The 17,524-nt window shown below is 41.8% G+C and overlaps 1 protein-coding gene across 6 annotated transcripts in view; it reads left to right on the forward strand.

Annotated features, from left to right (window-relative positions):
• The window catches only part of GIGYF2 (GRB10 interacting GYF protein 2), a 126,689-nt gene extending 110,420 nt beyond the window's left edge, over window positions 1-16,269 (forward strand). For 5 of the 6 annotated variants that reach the window (XM_061188610.1, XM_061188588.1, XM_061188580.1 and 2 more), the window contains 7 exons: window positions 2,401-2,523; window positions 5,894-6,103; window positions 6,234-6,439; window positions 7,599-7,753; window positions 9,263-9,447; window positions 10,233-10,380; window positions 14,532-16,269. In XM_061188610.1, coding sequence (XP_061044593.1) covers window positions 2,401-2,523; window positions 5,894-6,103; window positions 6,234-6,439; window positions 7,599-7,753; window positions 9,263-9,447; window positions 10,233-10,380; window positions 14,532-14,599 — 1,095 coding nt within the window. In that variant the 3' untranslated portion in view covers window positions 14,600-16,269. The remainder of the gene's footprint in view (window positions 1-2,400; window positions 2,524-5,893; window positions 6,104-6,233; window positions 6,440-7,598; window positions 7,754-9,262; window positions 9,448-10,232; window positions 10,381-14,531) is intronic. The other variant, XR_009700791.1, reaches the window with a different exon arrangement.
• Window positions 16,270-17,524: the final 1,255 nt, after the last annotated feature.

Below are 17,524 nucleotides of genomic sequence, written 5' to 3' on the forward strand. Positions count from 1 at the left end.
GCTCTCTCTATTCCAATCTGTTCCTCCCACCTCTGCTTCAAGGCAGAAGTCCCAGAGTCACAGCCCTGGAGCTGGGAACAATGGCGCCTGCTTTATGAATTGAGCCTTGGGAGAGGGGCAGTTGCCTCAGGTCTTCTTGGCTTGCCTCTCCTGGTGGCGTGGAACCTCTGCCTTTCAAAGTGGCAGTCAGGGCCCTAGTAGTCTCTGTAGCACTGTAGTTTCCATCCCATAAGTCGGGGCTAGGCATAAGAAGGGAGCCACCCCACCTCTCAGCTGTATTTGTCCGTAACGTAGCCTTTGCAACAGGTAGCTGGAGCCAGGATGAGAATTGCTGATATTGTGCTCTTTCCGGGAAGCCAGCCCACTGACTGTCAGCTAATGGCGAGAGAGGGAGGCCTGTGTTCTTTGCTGCCTTCATCTGAAGTAGTGTTTCTGTCTGGCTGAGCTAGGAGTTGGGAGAGAGTGGGTCATGGTGCAAGTACCGCAGACTCTCTGTTCTTACTGAGTTTTAGCAGATTTTCTTAAAGAAATGTTATCAAAAATAGTGTTGAAAAAGTAAGGTAGCAATGTCAGGGCAGGAAAAAAAAAAAGTAAGGTTTTTTAAATCAGCAAAGTATAATTAGACATTCAGGGGGCAGAAAATGTACCAAATTCCCAACTGTTTGCTTCTGACTTGGGAGAGAGTTGTTCTGAAAAGCGTGATTGACAAATTTCAGTTCTCTGAGTGGGCAGTACAGGATGTTGGTTGAACTGGAAAATGCCCTGAGGCAATGTTGATGGAGCGATGGGGTATTATTTCTTATGTACAAATAAGACTTAAGGGAAATTGATAGCTATCTGCGGACGTTTGTCTGTCATGTGAAAAACAGTTAGATTTGTTCTGCGTTACTCCAGAGAGCAGACTCATGAATCATGAGCGAAAAGTACAGTGAAATATACTTTGGCACAAAATATAGGAGGATTTCAGAGGTTCTTGAAAGAGGAATAGGCCATTTCAGGAGGCAGTGAATCTGTTCTTGGTGCTGGCTGAGTTTCTGCTGAGAGGACTGGCGATTGGTTTCTGGGTACGGTGGGGTGATACAGCCACTGAGGTTTTCGACAGCATCAGTGGTTGCTGGTTCTGACTGCATCAGAATTACAAAAATATGCGAATTGGTTGGCTTTACCTTTGGGTCTTCTGATTCCTTGAGTGTGGGGCCGGGGCATCTACATTTTTACGGGTCCTCCAGGTGATGCTGCCAGGTTTGAGATCTGCTGCCAGGTTTGATCTTGATAGTGCTTTCCAAAACGTGTCATTTCCTGTGGAGAAAAAGAGTTCATTTGTGCTCAACTTTGCCTACGTAGTCCCCCATCTTTCTCTCTTAGCTGCCTCCTGTACCCCTCTCCTACCCTAGCACAGGTGCATTTTGAGAGAAATGCCGCTACTACCCATCATTGGGCAAAAAATGTTAAAGGATCTATTATGTTCGGTAGTGTTGAGGGTACTCATTTGGAGAGCTGTCTGGTAACATCAGTGACAGTTTAAACTGTTTTTACTCTTATCCCATCAATTCCAGTTTTAGAGATTCCTACTGAAGAGCCATTCTTTTTTGGGACTGTTCGGCATTTTGTTTGTTTTGATCCATCCGTGCTCATGTATTGTTTTTATTAAACATATTTTAAGTCTGGTTAGATTTGGTTTTTGTTGCTTTTAAGAGCCATAAGATGTCTCAAAATTAGAGTGTATCTTTTTTCTGGCCCAGAAAGACCAGGGGATTCCCCTAGAAATAATCAAGCTTTTGAGAACACTAAAGTATTCAGGACTCATATATTTACACTTTATTTTAGTTGATAATTTTAAGGCATAGGAAAAATAGAATTATTGATTAAAACCAGCTTAGTGCTCACTACTAGAAGGCACAGCCTGGTTAACTCCCTTTCATGAAAGACTGATTGAAAACTGTGCCTGGCATCTTTCATCAGCTGCCCACCTCAGCTCTCCCTTCAGAAATCTTGCCCTTGCTACTTTCATTGAAAAGTAGCATATCTTGTCCTTTATTACCTCCTTGGATTAAAAACTTAGTGATTCTTTTGTTTACTTCTTTCTCTTTATGGTTGTATATTGTTGTATATGTCAATGCCAGGTGTAACAAATTTGCAGTTTCGTAATGGTAGATCAAATAAAAGTGTATTGATATACTTAAGTTGTTTTAAAATAATCTTGTGACAAAAAAATTATGTAAAAGAAGCAGACTGACTGGGAGAGTAGTACGTAAAAGGATTAAAGAAGGAAATTTGAATTGAGTGTTATAAATGGAGTTGAAAGAAACATGGATGTTCTGGCTGTACCTAATGCATTATTGCCCCTTTGTTTCCTGTCCATGTTTCCTCATGAACTCTTCTGCCTTCCTTTTTTGTTAGCTTCCCTCTTCTTCAACATGGGGCCAGCAGTCCAATACGACAGCATGTCAGTCCCCGGCAACGCTATCATTGGCTGAAATCCAAAAACTAGAAGAGGAACGAGAACGGCAACTTCGAGAGGAGGTAAATTTTTAAAGTAACAGTGGGGCTTCCCTGGTGGCGCAGTGGTTGAGAATCTGCCTGCCAGTGCAGGGGACACGTGTTCGAGCCCTGGTCTGGGAGGATCCCACATGCCGCGGAGCAACTAGGCCCGTGAGCCACAACTACTGAGCCTGCGCGACTGGAGCCTGTGCTCCGCAACAAGAGAGGCTGTGATAGTGAGAGGCCCGCGCACCGCGATGAAGAGTGGCCCCCGCTTGCCACAACTAGAGAAAGCTCTCGCACAGAAACGAAGACCCAACACGGCCAAAAATAAATAAATAAATAAAAATTTAAAATAATACAGACATACACTTTAAAAAAAAAAGTAACAGTGATCTAGACAATCAGTGTTTCAGAATAGCTAGTGTGCATCATGGATGAATGGCTACTAAAGATAACTATTATTGTCAGAGCTGCTGTGTGTCTGAATTGGATATTTGTTATTCAACTCTTTATCCTGTAATATGGTCTCTAGCAAGTATGAAGCATCTGATAGGAATAACATTAAGAGTGGGTACGTAAATGTTCAGTTACCTTAAACATTTTAACCATAGCTCTTGAGAGAATAGCTCGTAAATAAAAGTTACTTGGGTGTTTCAAAATTGGGGGTGAGTTTTGTGCAGATATCCTTTTGTAAATTTGATGCTTAGAATGCAGAATACTTTTTTCCCTAAAGGGTATTGGGTTTTCTGACTAACCTAGAAAAACTTAAAATATGACAGAAATAACGCCTCTCTGCCTGTAAGTCTATATCCTGTAGTTCCTCATTAGGATAGGAAGGATACAAAAGAGTGAAAGGGGTTGGGGGGGGCGGGCAGCAGAACACAGTTCTTTTTTTTTTTTTTTAATTTATTTATTTATTTTTGGCTGTGTTGGGTCTTCGTTTCTGTGCGAGGGCTTTCTCCAGTTGCGGCGAGCGGGGGCCGCTCTTCATCGCGATGCGCGGGCCTCTCACTGTCACGGCCTCTCCCGTTGCGGAGCACAGGCTCCAGACGCGCAGGCTCAGTAGTTGTGGCTCACGGGCTTAGTTGCTCCGCGGCATGTGGGATCTTCCCAGACCAGGGCTCGAACCCGTGTCCCGTGCATTGGCAGGCGAATTCTTAACCACTGCGCCACCAGGGAAGCCCAGAACACAGTTCTTGACAGAAAAGAGAAAATAAGTAAAATGGTTTGGCTCAGCATGCCATTAGGTGCCATATTCACCCACCCATCCATGCATCTATCCATCACATAGTTGCTACTCAGTTACAGTTTTAGTCTGGGGATATAGCTGAGTCTAAAACAGACAAAATTGTCTGCCTTCATAAAGCTTACCTTTAGTTGAGGGGACATGGACAATAAAAATTAAGTAAAATATGGAGTTCTAGAAGGCAATATGTGTCAGAAAGAACAATAAAGTGAGGAGGGGCATAGAGAGAGGGTTGGGAGTTGGAGATAGTATTGGTGGTGGTAGTGATTGTCTAGTTTTAGGTAGTGCTATCTGGGAAGGCCTCTCTGCAAAGGTGGCATGAAGTAGCAGAGTCTTGAAGAAAGTGCTTTATGTGGATATAATTTGAGGCAGAGCAGTCAATTTGTTCGAGAATGCAAGCTGTCATTCTGGTCTGGGTGGTGTGGTTCACTGAAGGCCATGGGAATTGTCTATACAAGTTTACCATGCAGTGTGCGTGACGTCATCCAGTAGGTTAAAATGTTGCTTCACCTTCAAAATTACCTTATTTCCCACCCTCTTAAAAAAAAAAAAAAAAAAGACTGAACTTTCTCTGAAATCATCTCTCTTTTCTAAAAGGTTAACAATTGCATGCAGAGCAGAGTATATCTTCCCCCTTCAAGGCTAGAAATTGTTCCAATAATTTTGGTCTCTGCTTAAAAATAATAATAGTGGTCATCAGAGTTGAAATCACAGGTCTTTTCTTGTTCATATTTTTGTCTGTTAGAAGTTAATAATTGCCTTGTGTTTTTATTTGATTAATTTTCTTTGAACTGTTAAGTCTTCCTACACTCTTCAAAAGGTATAAAATGCCACTCCATAGATATTTCTCATATAGGGAAAACCTATGACAATTCTGTTTCATTCTTTCCCTGGAGGTGTCCTTTCCAGGACCCTGTAACCTGTTCAGATCTGAACGCGCTTGGCTTGCTGCACAGGTGCTCCGTTTTTCTCGAATTTTTGTCATCTGCATGTTGCCCTCCTGGACTGATTTTGGTTTTCTCATATTTTCTCTCCCGCTTTCCATCCCTGTCTTTTTTATCTTTTCTGATGGGGTATTTCTTCAGTCCTATCTTTCAGTCCTTCTATTGAACTTCTAATGTATGTTCTCTTATTTTGAAGTTCTGAGTCCGTATGTTCTTCCTCTAAGTGTTTCTTTTTATAGACTCTTATTCTTGTTTTACTGACTGCACTATCTTACCTCTAAAAATATTACTTACTGATAACATTTTAAAAAGCTAGCTCCTATTTTCCCTTGTCTTGTTTCTGTTTCCACAGAATTTTGTTTGTTTGATTTGGTCTTTGGCTTTCATCTTAGAAGCTCTGTCAGGTGTTTGTTGATCCTGGGCTATTCGTTCATATTTAGGAATAAGGCACAGAAAAGCTGTTTGGAGGTTCTGGTATATACAGCACCTTGCTGGGCTTTGCTGTAATGGTCTCTGTAATGGTCTGTTCTGTTGGAGTCCCACCATCTGTTGGTATCTGTAGGTGTATTCTCTTGTCCTGGGTCAGCTTTCCTATAGACTAATCCACTAATCTGGTTCAGCCTCTTTAAAAAGTAAAGTTTTAATTTTCTGCTGGGGAGAGAGGGATAGCTGTTAACTGCTTTGGGTTGGGGAGGTAGTCAGGGTCTCCGTGCTGCTTTTTACAGACCTTCAGCCTGTCTTCTTCTGTGTGAGATACCCCTCCCTTTAATTCCTGAGCTTTCTCTGTGAATTGGCCTGTTTCTGAGCTTCCTTTACTTAGGTTTCAACTTACTGGGTCTGTTATATTGGCTATCTTTATCTGCCTGCTTTCCAGCTTTTAAAGTCTATTTTATTCTCTTTGTCCTTAAGGTTTATGCTTTAGAAAAAAAAATTTTTTCTGTCATTTTGGTAGGGCTTTGGAAGTAAACATATATTTCGCTTTTATGCTTAACCAAAAGCCCTACTTAATTTTTAAGAAGTAATTCTTAATTTCTTTTTATTCTCCTGTTAGTACTTCTGGCAGTTTACATCTTTATTTGCAGTAGAGGAGTTAACTCTGTCATGGTGTTTAATTTTATATAGCTGCTATGTATTTACATTCCGTTTAGTATACTGGACATTTGTAACTATTTTTTTAAACAACGGAATCCTGAGGTACCTTCTGTTTCTGTGCCTCCAGCAAAGGCGCCAGCAGAGGGAATTGATGAAGGCTCTCCAGCAGCAGCAACAGCAGCAACAGCAGAAACTCTCAGGGTGGGGGAATGTCAGCAAACCCGCAGGTACTGCAAAGTCCCTCCTGGAGATACAACAGGAAGAAGCCCGGCAGATGCAGAAGCAGCAGCAGCAGCAGCAGCAGCACCAGCAACCCAGCAGAGCCCGGAATAATCCGGTGGGTTCGTTTCCCTCAGCAGTCACTGTGCGGACTGGTGTTAGAGGTTATCTTCCCTAACTTTTGTGATCTCCCTTTTTATCTTCTTAATATTGTTAACTGTAATTATCTGTCTCCTTTTCTTTAACAGCATTCTAACCTGCACACCAGCCTTGGGAATTCTGTTTGGGGCTCCATAAATGCTGGTCCCCCTAACCAGTGGGCATCTGACCTAGTCAGTAGTATCTGGAGTAATGCTGACACTAAAAACTCCAACATGGGATTCTGGGATGATGCAGTGAAAGAGGTGGGACCCAGGAATTCAACAAACAAAAACAAAAACAACGCCAGTCTCAGGTAGGGCTCAAAATGATCAACCTACGCTCTTTGGTGGGTTGGGGGAAGCGGCGTGTGAGGAGTAGAATATGGGGTGGCCAGAGAAAGGTAGTTATTTAGTTTTTACTTATTTTCACCTCTATCCTAGCACATGAGGTCATAGTTTGATGATTGCTCTTCTTCCCTGTGGAAACACATCTATATTACTACTAGGAGCTCCTTTGGTTGCTGGACACTTAGTCCATTGCCTGTCACATGGTAACCACTTAATATTTTTGTTATTGCTGTGGAATATTTCACCAAGGTATTCTCTAGATTTTAGCATTTTTCTCTAAATTTATATTTTTAAGTTACTTATACTATGAGTATTATAAACACTAAAACCATTTTATTTTTATGATAAATTAGTTACATTTTACATTCATCTTTCTTTCCTCAGTATACAGTTTTATTGAACGAACATGGGTTTTAATGTTAAATACATGAACTCAAATCCCAGCAGTACCACTTATTAGCTGTGTGACCTTGGGCAAGAGGGAACCTCTTTGAGCCTCAGTTCCCTCATCTGTAAAATGAAGATAATAACTTCATGGGTGTGGTTCTAAAGGTTAAATGAATACATGTGAAGTAGTTAGTAAAGTGCCTGGCACATAGTAACTACTTAATAAATGGTAGTGTTGTCAGAACATTTCTTCTTGATCGAGGGCTTAATGTGTTATGAATAGGACACTAAATAACTGTCAGTTTATTGAGCATTTTTGCCAGGCACTATGCTCTAGGCCTTTGCATATAGTATCTTTATTCCTTTTGATAACCCAAAGAAGTATTAGTACCATTTTACAGATGAGGAAACTGAGGCTTAGCAAAATTTAAAATCTTACTGAGGGACACATAGGGGAGCATTTAATAATTTCTCTGTAAAGAAGCCCTGTATTCACAAACTAGAATGTATTAACTGAGGCTAGATTTTAAGGGGTATTGAGTAACCCCCCCCCCCCCCCAATATTTCAGTTTTTTTGTTTCGGATTTGTTGTTTGTTTGTTTTCATTTTTGGAGCCAAGAATTGGATTGCTGGGCAGCCATCCAATGTTGCCAAGACATTATCTATTTATGGTGTTAGAGTATAATCATATAGTAACAGTTTCTGGGAATATAATATCGCCCTATTGTTTTGCTTTAGTAAATCTGTAGGTGTGTCTAACCGGCAGAATAAGAAAGTAGAAGAAGAAGAAAAATTGCTGAAGCTCTTTCAGGGAGTAAATAAAGCCCAAGATGGATTTACCCAGTGGTGTGAACAGATGCTTCATGCCCTTAATACGGCAAATAACTTGGATGGTAAGAATTGGGGAGGGAAACCCAGCATGTGGAATGGCAGAGCAGGACCCACAGAGAGTTAGAAAATTGGAATGATGATGGGCCAACACTCAGGAGGTGAAATCTGATGGAGGTCAAGTCCTGCACCTACCATAGGAACTTGACTCTTTAATAGTATTATAGAAAAGTTCTATAATACTATGCTGAAATAGGTTATCAGTGGTTACCAAAAAGTAGATGCTATCTTAGGCTGTCTTATGATGTACAGGGCAGAAGAGGTCATAGTTCCATACTGCTCATTTTCTGGGGGGCATTGCCAGATGGACAAAGGAGAGTAACTGTTATAGTGGGGACAGAGGTCAGCCTGGGCAATACAAGGCTGAGGTGATGTGAGGTTTTTCCCTTCCTGCCTTTGGGGGCAGGGGTGGGAATCATGTGACAAAGCAAGTAGACTTATTTTGTGTAGGATAAAGCTGAGACCCATAATGTATGCAAGTGAAAAGATTTCAACACAGTTTGAAGAAAAACTTGCTAATTGTTAGTTGTTCACAAAGAGAATTATCAGCCTTAGATGGAAGTGAGTCTTTCCATTACCCGCCAGCTTGGTGTGGAAGGGATTCCCATAACGCATGGGCTTTGTTGAACTAGTCCACCTCTGATGTCTTTTCTAAAACCAAGAATCTTTTAAAAACAGCAGTAAAGGAATTGAAGGGTTCCTTTGTAGCATTGTAACAATAGCTAATGGTCCGCCTGAGCCAGAGGAAACAGTAGTGAAAAATAGCAATGGCTACCATCCATTAAGCACCTACCATGTACTAGGCACTTTCTAGGGGTTAACATGTGTTATCCTAGGTATCTAATTTTTGCAGTAATTTTATGACACACGTTTACAATGTAGGTGATGTTATCCCCATTTTATAAATTAGGAAACGGAGGCTCAGAATGGTTAAGTAACTCATCAAGGTCACACAGTCAGCAAATTTCAGAATCAGGTTTTAAACCCATGTCTGTCTAACTCTGATACTTGTGCTTTTCTCCTGCACCACACTGCTTCGTGTTCCGTTTTTCTTGTAAACTTAGGATATCTCAGTGAAGTGAAAGGAGGCTATGCCTATATCTTCAGTATCTGTTGTGGTGCCTGCCCACATTATCACACTTAATAAATACTGATTGAATTTAAGGAAAAAAGAAATGAATCCCCAGATGACTTTAGCCTTAGGCAAGCAGTTGTTTCGATCAACATGACTTTTAGTTTCTACCAAAATAACGTTTAGTGAAACTAAACATGCATGGTATCTTTGTCTCTGTGCTATTTCAGATGATTTGGGGGCATTGCAGTGATAGTGGGTCCCCCCCCCACTACTACTCCAGAGGAGACTGAAGAATATTTAACATAATAGCTGCATGCCTTTCAAGTTTCCATCATTCATGTCTGCATTAGGTGTTAAAATATATTAAAAACTAAAACTGATCTCTTCTGTGTGATATTTCATTGTTACTCTTTATGTCTTGTTCCCTCTCATATTACAGTTCCCACATTTGTTTCTTTCCTGAAAGAAGTAGAATCTCCTTATGAGGTCCATGATTACATTAGGGCCTATTTAGGAGATACCTCTGAGGCCAAGGAGTTTGCCAAGCAGTTCCTCGAGCGCCGCGCCAAACAGAAAGCCAGCCAGCGGCAGCCGCAGCAGCCACAGCCGCCGCCGCAGCAGCAGGTATGAGGCAGCAGAGTGAGTGCAGTGCCCTTGTGAGTGTTAATGTCTTGAAATGTTGAGCAGCCAGAGAAATGGAAATTAGAACAATGTCCCCATTTTTGTACATCACATGACTGGAACCTTTTAAAAACATGGTGGACTTGATATTTTCAAACAGGGTCCAGAGACCTTTGTGAATTTCCCAATTAGCAAATATAGCCATTCATTCTCTGTTAGGCATATCAGCCCCATTGTTCCTGGTTCATACAAGCGCCTCTGTCAAATTGCAAATTCCAACTTGTCATAGACCATAAATTTGGTTTTAAATAGTTACAACTTACAAATGTTAGCTCTCTGCTGCTCAGGAGCCACTGGTACCCAGTACTGACAGTACTGTAACCTGCCAGACATTTCACACAGTGTTCATGGGCCCCGGAGAACAAAGGAGCCTTCCACTTTGAGTAGGTGAGAGGTGTGGATTGCCAAAGAGCCAATTCCTAGTGGATGATACAGATTCCATGTATATCTGGAGAGGTTTTGACAGCTGTGCTGTCACAGCAGTGTGGACACCTGGAGTTACCAGGACGGGCCTTGTGGAGACAGAGCTTAAGTGGGATGTCTGAATCTAAATGAAGGGAAAGCGTGGCTCAGTGGACTGTTCTTAGTTTCGTTATTACCAGAATCCATGGTAGGCTTTCTGTTTTTAAACTCATCCTTGGTAAGGTGGGTCCAGATCAACCATTTCCTTAGGGTGGGCCAAGCCTGTATCCACCGTGCAACCTCAGTTGTGCTATCTCATTTTACAGGACTCTGTGTGGGGGATGAACCACAGTGCACTCCATTCAGTATTTCAGACCAATCAAAGCAACAACCAACAGTCCAATTTTGAAGCTGTACAAAGTGGCAAGAAGAAGAAAAAGCAGAAGATGGTCCGAGCAGATCCGAGTTTATTAGGTGAGCACAGGCCTAATGTCTTAGCTGGGTGTTGGGGGGAGATTATATGTGAGTCCCATGGTGGAATGTTTTTCATGAAGGGAAATACTTCTTATAAAAAATAAATGTTTTTGACCAGTTCAAAATTAGTAGTCAGTATTTACTGGGCATCTCAGTGCAGGAGCTATGCCTCATGTGCTATAGGGAGTAAGAAAAGTAATACATTGTACGGTGCCTTCAGTTTTAAAGTCTTTTTTCATATCTAATATGAATTTCGTTAAAAAAACTTCCAATTTAGTTGGAAAATAATGCTAATGGACAACAGTAAAAGTTGTTTAAAATTTAAAGTGCTGATTTGTGTGGAAGCAGACCATAAATCCAATCAGATGTTCACAGAAAAGAACCAGTATTTGTTGACATTCACTGTATGTATAATACAGTTCTCATAATTATCCTGCATTATGAGGTGATGTTCCAGCTTTACCAATGAGTAAACCAAGGCCTAGAGGATTTAGGACATTTCCCAGAGTCACACAGCATTTAGCAGTGCAGCTGGGGTTTCAGAGCAGGCCTGTTTTCACTCTTCTGTGTTACCCATGGCTACTCTTATCTAACATTGAGGACCAGTGTCTTCATACAGGGCAGCCAGCCTTGGGGAAAAGGTGACACCTGAATTGGGGCTTTGAAAGACAGGAAGAATAAGGAATGGTGTTTCTGGAATAATAAACAGCATAGGCAAAGCTGATGGGCCACCTGTGTTTGTTAAATTGGCCTAACAGCCTCACAGGCAATGATGAAATTAAAATTATTCTCTATTTATGGATGTAGAATAGGGTATTATAAAACTGTTGTCTGGAATAGAATGGTTACATTGGCAAAGGTGGCAGATTGGGAAGTGAGGCAGACCAGTTAGGAGGCTGCAGTATAGACCAGGTGAAAGATACTGGTGGCCTGGAATAGGGTTTTGGCAGTGGAGGTGGAGAGGAGTTAGGTGGATTTTAGAAATTTAGGGGATGGACAAGGAGAATGGAAAGGTTTGGGCAGCAGGATGAAAAGAGTTGCCCTTTTGCTAAAATGATGAGCCCTGGAAAGTGGAGCAGGCTTACGGGGGAATGATGCAGTGTTGAAGTGTTGGGTAGATTGAGTGTGAAGTGACTAGGAGGCATGATGCAGAGATGAAAGAGTTGATCGCACAGCAAGAGGTAGATTGCTCTGCTCTTGGTAGGATCCATACTTCAGAGGTTTCCTGCCCTGGAGAAATCAAAATATCAGTAACAGAAACCCAGCTTTGAGGATTGCCCTCTGGAACCGGTGCTCTGCAAGCTGGCTTTGGAAACCTAGAGATCTGGCGAAATTTCATTTTCTTCTGCATGTCTTGGAAGTTTATGTTAAGGATGGATGGAACAGTCCAAAATTTTATCCAGTTTTGACAGAGATAGGTGAATGTCGATTTAAGAGTGTTCCTTCAGTTCTGGTTGTGAGTTCTAGCTAAGAATCCCCCGCTATTTAGCTGTGGTACTTGGCGGGGGGAGGGGGGGAAAAGGTTCTCGGGGAAAAGGTTCCTCTGAAAGTGAGGTAAAGGTTTTTGGATTAAATATCTGATCTGACCCCATCTCCTATTGTAGACCTAAGAAAGAAAGGGACTTAAAATCCCCCTTCAAGGGAATGAGACATAGGTCATTCTAGGAATAGAGTTTTAAGGAATATATATCTTGAAAGAGAAGGGAAAAAAAATTAAATATAAGGGAAGTAAAACTGTTCAACAAAATACTGAAGAAGCTCACTTGGGTGGGCTCTTGCTTGGACCATATAATGAGAATTTCTGCTCAACTAAACTTTCCTCTGGAAATTCCTCTGATAATTTCTGCCCCTTACCTGCTCATATCCATTTATTATTGTTTTTAATTGGTATATGACTTATAGATTAAGAAAAATTAACAAATATCCATCAGTCACAAGTTCCCCATGCACATAATGGGAAAACAGGTTCAAATTTGACCCTGAAGTATCCATTGAGAAAGTGGTCGTTGATCAAAAGAGAATTTTGCTTCTAAAACAAACCTTCAGAGAGATCCCAGCTTCATTTTAATGATCATGTCCTCCATTGTACTCTTGTGTTTTCCTCTAGTTTTTAGAGCTACCAAGTGCCATTGTGAGCCAGCATCCTGTACTTGGATATGAGAAATATACACACACAATACCATTTTTTCACCAGTCATACTTTCCTTATAGAAACAGTCTCCCAAACCTTAAAGAAATTATGTGAGTGGGAGTCTGTTGTTCTGAACCTAATATAGTCTTTACAGCTGGGCATACTGGGCTTACATCCTCATTTGTATTGCATGGGGTCTCATTATATCCCAGAGCTCCCCCTTCTGTCAAGTGGGGAGGAGACGTGCCCTCCTTACTGGTTTTTTTGACAGGTAAATGAGACCATGTCTGCTAAAAGCCCAGCCCCGGTAATCGGTAATCGTCATATTATAGCAGCGAATACTTAACTTTTTTTGGCCCCAGGCTTCTTTTCCCTTCCTGTCTTTGTATGACTAAAATTGTTTTAGTTTGTGTTTTTGTTACATTCCCACTTTTATTTCATGTAGCTCATTATTGTTTTTATCACATTTCATTTGTTCTTGAGATATATGTGAAGTCAAAGAAAAACCTGCTTCGGAATAGAGTAATAGTTCATTTCATAAACTGTTTGGTCTTTAGGTTTTTACACTTACCTAATTAACTGTTATTTTCAAATATGAACACTAAGCCTTTCATTATTTTCAAGGGAAAAAAATCTTGCAGGTTATGGGAACACAGTTGAGGGGTAGAACTCAGGTTGGGATTTGGAATCCTAGCCTCTCCCAGTAGGAGGCCTTGTAAGCAGCTTGTACCACAGCTTCCTTGGTTAATAAATAGGCATGTTTATTTTTTCAAATCATGATATTTTGGAATCAAGAATGTAATGTAATTAAGCTATTTTTATTATGTAAGACATTTTTGTTTATTATTGGTACATTTAAAATGTGTATTTGAAAACTTGAACATTAAAGAACAAAAAGGAGGGGGCAGAAAACTCAATATTAACAGAACTGCCTTTAGACTGGAGAGCATCGCCTGTTTACTTTTTGATATTCAAATAGCAGCTGAAACAGTTTGGGATTTCATTTAGGGTGGATGTACTGAAAGCTTTTTGAGAATCACTCATTCCAAAGAGGCCCTGTTAATAGTACTTTTTATCAATCTCTGATCATGGAGTTTATTGAAAAATTACACGTGGCTGATGGCGTTAGGTTTTCAAACCTCAGTAGTGTTTGTAAGTGCTGCTTGTTGCCTTCAGTGGCTGTGCTAGTACTGCTCTTTCTAAACCAGATTGCATTTCAGTCAATTAATATTGCTAAATGAAATCCTTGCCTTTGCTGGTCTACTTAGAGTAGATTGAGTTGAATAAAGTAGTTTAATGTTTTTATGCTATCTGCTGTGTGATAGGAAGAACATCTGAGGGCTCTAAGGATCTTGTAGTGGGTCTTCCCTGGAGCCTCCTACCACTGAAAGCAAAATCTCTTGACCAGAACTTTGACAAACTTTCGGACCCAAAGTATTCCCGATAGCGAATGGGGCTGAAGTATTGGGTTGGCCAAAAAGTTCATTTGGGTTTTTCTATAACATCTTACGGAAAAACCCGAACGAAATTTTTGGCCAACCCAATAGTGTTATTCCCACTCACATTTCACAATCATTTGGTCGAGTGGTTACAAAGTACTTAGTGTGTTATTCCTGTCCTCCCCCTGCCCCATTCTTTTAAGGTACACCTTCTGAATGAACTTTCCCCCCCTAGCCAGCCTGGCCTTAAAACACCCTTACAACCCAGGCTCTACTCAGGACTCTCGAAGGCAGTGGTTTGCAATTCTTTTTAAGCAGTGGTGCTGGGTGTATGTGTGTGTGTGTTTCCTCCCTAATTAAATTATATCAGAACCTTAAGATACAACATATAAAAATAGAATGTCTAATTGGAAGGGCAAAAAAACCATTACATTGATTTTTATCCTTTCTTCTCCCTCCTTTTAGTATCCCTGTTTGTGTGCTCAAAAACAGGAGACTAAAATTCCAGCTGCCTGCCTAGAATTTGAGCCACATGGTTGTCTGGGTGTGGTCAGTCACTCGTTGCCAATTTTTCCCTGCAGGGTTTTCAGTCAATGCTTCATCGGAACGACTCAATATGGGTGAAATCGAGACTTTGGATGACTACTGAGCACCTGCCAGAGCGGACTGGTCTTCCCTCTTTTCTCTGCTGACCATGGATTTTGCACCTTTGGACACGACACTTACTCACCATATACTCTTTATCACTGCAACAAATCACAGAACCAATCATCTCAGGCTTTTTCTTCCAGCCCTTTGTGTCCAAGATTCTTTAAACCATTTTTGTTGGTGAGCATCTCAGACTGTAGATAAGTGGACCAGACCCTGTGTCTTGGGGGTGGCAGTTGGGATTACTCCCCAACAAGGCTGATTTTGGGCAGACGTGTTTACTGTGCCGTGATTTCACCTACTGTCTCCCAGAAAGTGTGTTGGGATCTGCCAATAGCAATTTACTTTCTCTTGTCGCTTTTTTCCTTCTATTTTGTTTTTCTTCTCCTTCTCCCCCACCCCCCCCAAAAAAATGGGCATGGGGTCTGACTGCAATCATGAAGAGAGTTAATGGTAACAGACATTGGCCAGCAACAAAAACGCCCACGGACTGTGATTTGAGTGTCCGACAGAGACAGTGAGAGCTCTTCCAGTCTGAAGGTTGCATTGCCACCGCTAACTCTGGGATTGCGTCAAAGAGGCCCTGAGTGGGATGGAGTTTAGATTGATTGGTTTGATGTTGCACACCCCTCGCCTCTTCTTTCTGAGCATCCTTTCAGAGAAAGGATTCTTGTTTTTTCTTCATTAGATAGTGACTTCCAAGCAAGCTGACTTCTCCCCTGGCATACTCCAGCCTGATTGGACAAAGGAAGCCCTGTGGCCTGGGAGAGGGACTTATTTTTAATTTTTCTTTCTTACAAAAACGGATTTTTTCCCATAAATATTTTTACTTCAGAGGACTAGGACCAGTTTGTTTTGGGCCTTTCTGCTGAAAATTTGTCTCGTTTAAGAGGCAGTTAGGATCTTTACCATATGTATGAATTTGTGTAATTTCATTTTGGATAGGGATAAACTTCTGCTTCTGATAAAAGCCCGGAATTTCATCTGGTTCCTCAGAGCATTGCGTGTGTGTCTTGCTGTGGCCCCGAAAGGTTTTGTTTAAAGATTCTGGAATGGCAAGTTGCTTGCCTTTTCTGAAAAAAGAACATACAAAACCTGACCATCTTTAAGACCTTCATCCATGGAAACCACTATACAGGAGATTGCAGTGGGATGGAGGGGATGGGAGAGAACAGGAGAGAGAAGCCTGGTTCTGGCTTCTGGTTGTGGCCTCCTAATACCCCTTCACTTCAGATACAAATGTATTCAAGCCCTATTTATAAACAATACTCTTCCTGCCTCTGCCAACCCCCCCACAGAACATCACCTGGAATTGCCAGTCACACTTTGGTCTGGAGCCTTTGGACCGTCCGTCCCTGTGCAAGAAGTGCTGTGGTTCGGGTGGCTCCTGGTAGAGCGCCTTTTCTTTCTGTCATCATTGCCCGAAGAAGGCTGGAGTTGCTCTGAGAGCAGTTTGGTTTTGGATGATTATATTTGGGTTTCTGTTTTTATTCTTTTGGATCACCATTCTCCCTGTCCCTTTTTGCCTCCCTCCCTCCCTCTTAAACATGTACAATAACTATACAGAGACTGCTACAGACTTGTACATAGTTTTTGGATCAAAATAGCATGAGGAGATGGGGAACCATTAAAAATTGGGGCTCCTGCTCTCCTTTGCTTTGTAAATTCAAAAGTGGGGGGGGGGGGAAGAGGGATAGTTAAAATGTTTACAAAACTTTAAGCTCCCTCGGAACTTTTGCCAGTGTGGAGGAAAATAAAAAAGAACTTAAATAAAACCTGGTGGTATTCTATCTGAGTACACTTCTTGTACTCACCCTTGTCAAGGCTGAGTTTTCCACCAAACCATCTTATTGGCACCATGGAAAAGCTCCAGACACATGAGCACCCAAGACATGGAGGCAGCTGTGGCTTTCTCTGGCAGGCTATGGAACGCTGACTGGTTCTGTATTTGAGAATGTAGAGGTCAAGGTAAACGTGGGTAAGTTGATTAAATGTCTTTCCTCCTTTGCCCCTTTCTGCTGACCTACAGATCGTCTCCTGTCCTCACAACACAGACACACACCCCTGAAGGTGCCCCCTCCAGAGCCTGCCCACACCTTCCAAGCTAGATTCTATTGTATGCTTGTTCAGGGGAAATTTAAAAATAAAACACAAACATTTGGGGGAGGGGTAGGCAGATTTCAGGGAGCAACGTCGTTTTAGTCATGGAACATTCCATCTGCGTAACCAGGAGCATTGCTTCTACCTGAGGAATTTCCCACATGGTGGAAAGAAACCACTCTTTCCTAAGAATGTTTGTTTCTGTCTCAATTCTGCCAATTTTCACATTCTCATTTGCTCACGCTTTTACTTCCAGTGACCGCGTTCTTATCTTCTTCTGTGAACTTACTTGCAGATTATCTAAACTCTTCCTGAGTTTTAAAGTATTTGTTTTGTACACTGTTTCCTTCCAGTTGTTTTAAGTCAGAGATTTAAAAAACATACCCAGACAAGGTAGTTTGATTATGGATACTTTCCCCAAGGTAGTCGGTGTTCTGGTTACTGTTGCTACATAACAAATTACCCACAAACTGGCTTACAGCAACCCTTGCATTTTATTGGTAATTTTGTGAGTCAGGACTCAGGGGGGGAGGGCTCAGCTGGGCAGTTCTTCCATGGTGTCTCCTCTGGTTATGGTCAGAGGTCAGCTGGGGCTGCGATCTTAGGAAGGTTTGATAGGTTGGCCGGCACGATGGCTCACTCATGTGAATGGCAGTTGATGCTGGCTGTTGCCGGGGAACTCAGCTGGGTTGGTGGCTGGAGGAACTACGTGTGCCCTCTGCAGCATGGCAGCTTCAGGGTAGGTGGACTGCTTATTTGGCAGTTGGCCTCCCCCAGAGAGCCAGGCGGAGGCTGCATCACCTCTTCTGACCTGGACTCAGGAGTC

This window comes from Eubalaena glacialis, chromosome 1, assembly GCF_028564815.1.
Source record: "Eubalaena glacialis isolate mEubGla1 chromosome 1, mEubGla1.1.hap2.+ XY, whole genome shotgun sequence".
Taxonomy (NCBI): Eukaryota; Metazoa; Chordata; class Mammalia; order Artiodactyla; family Balaenidae; genus Eubalaena; species Eubalaena glacialis.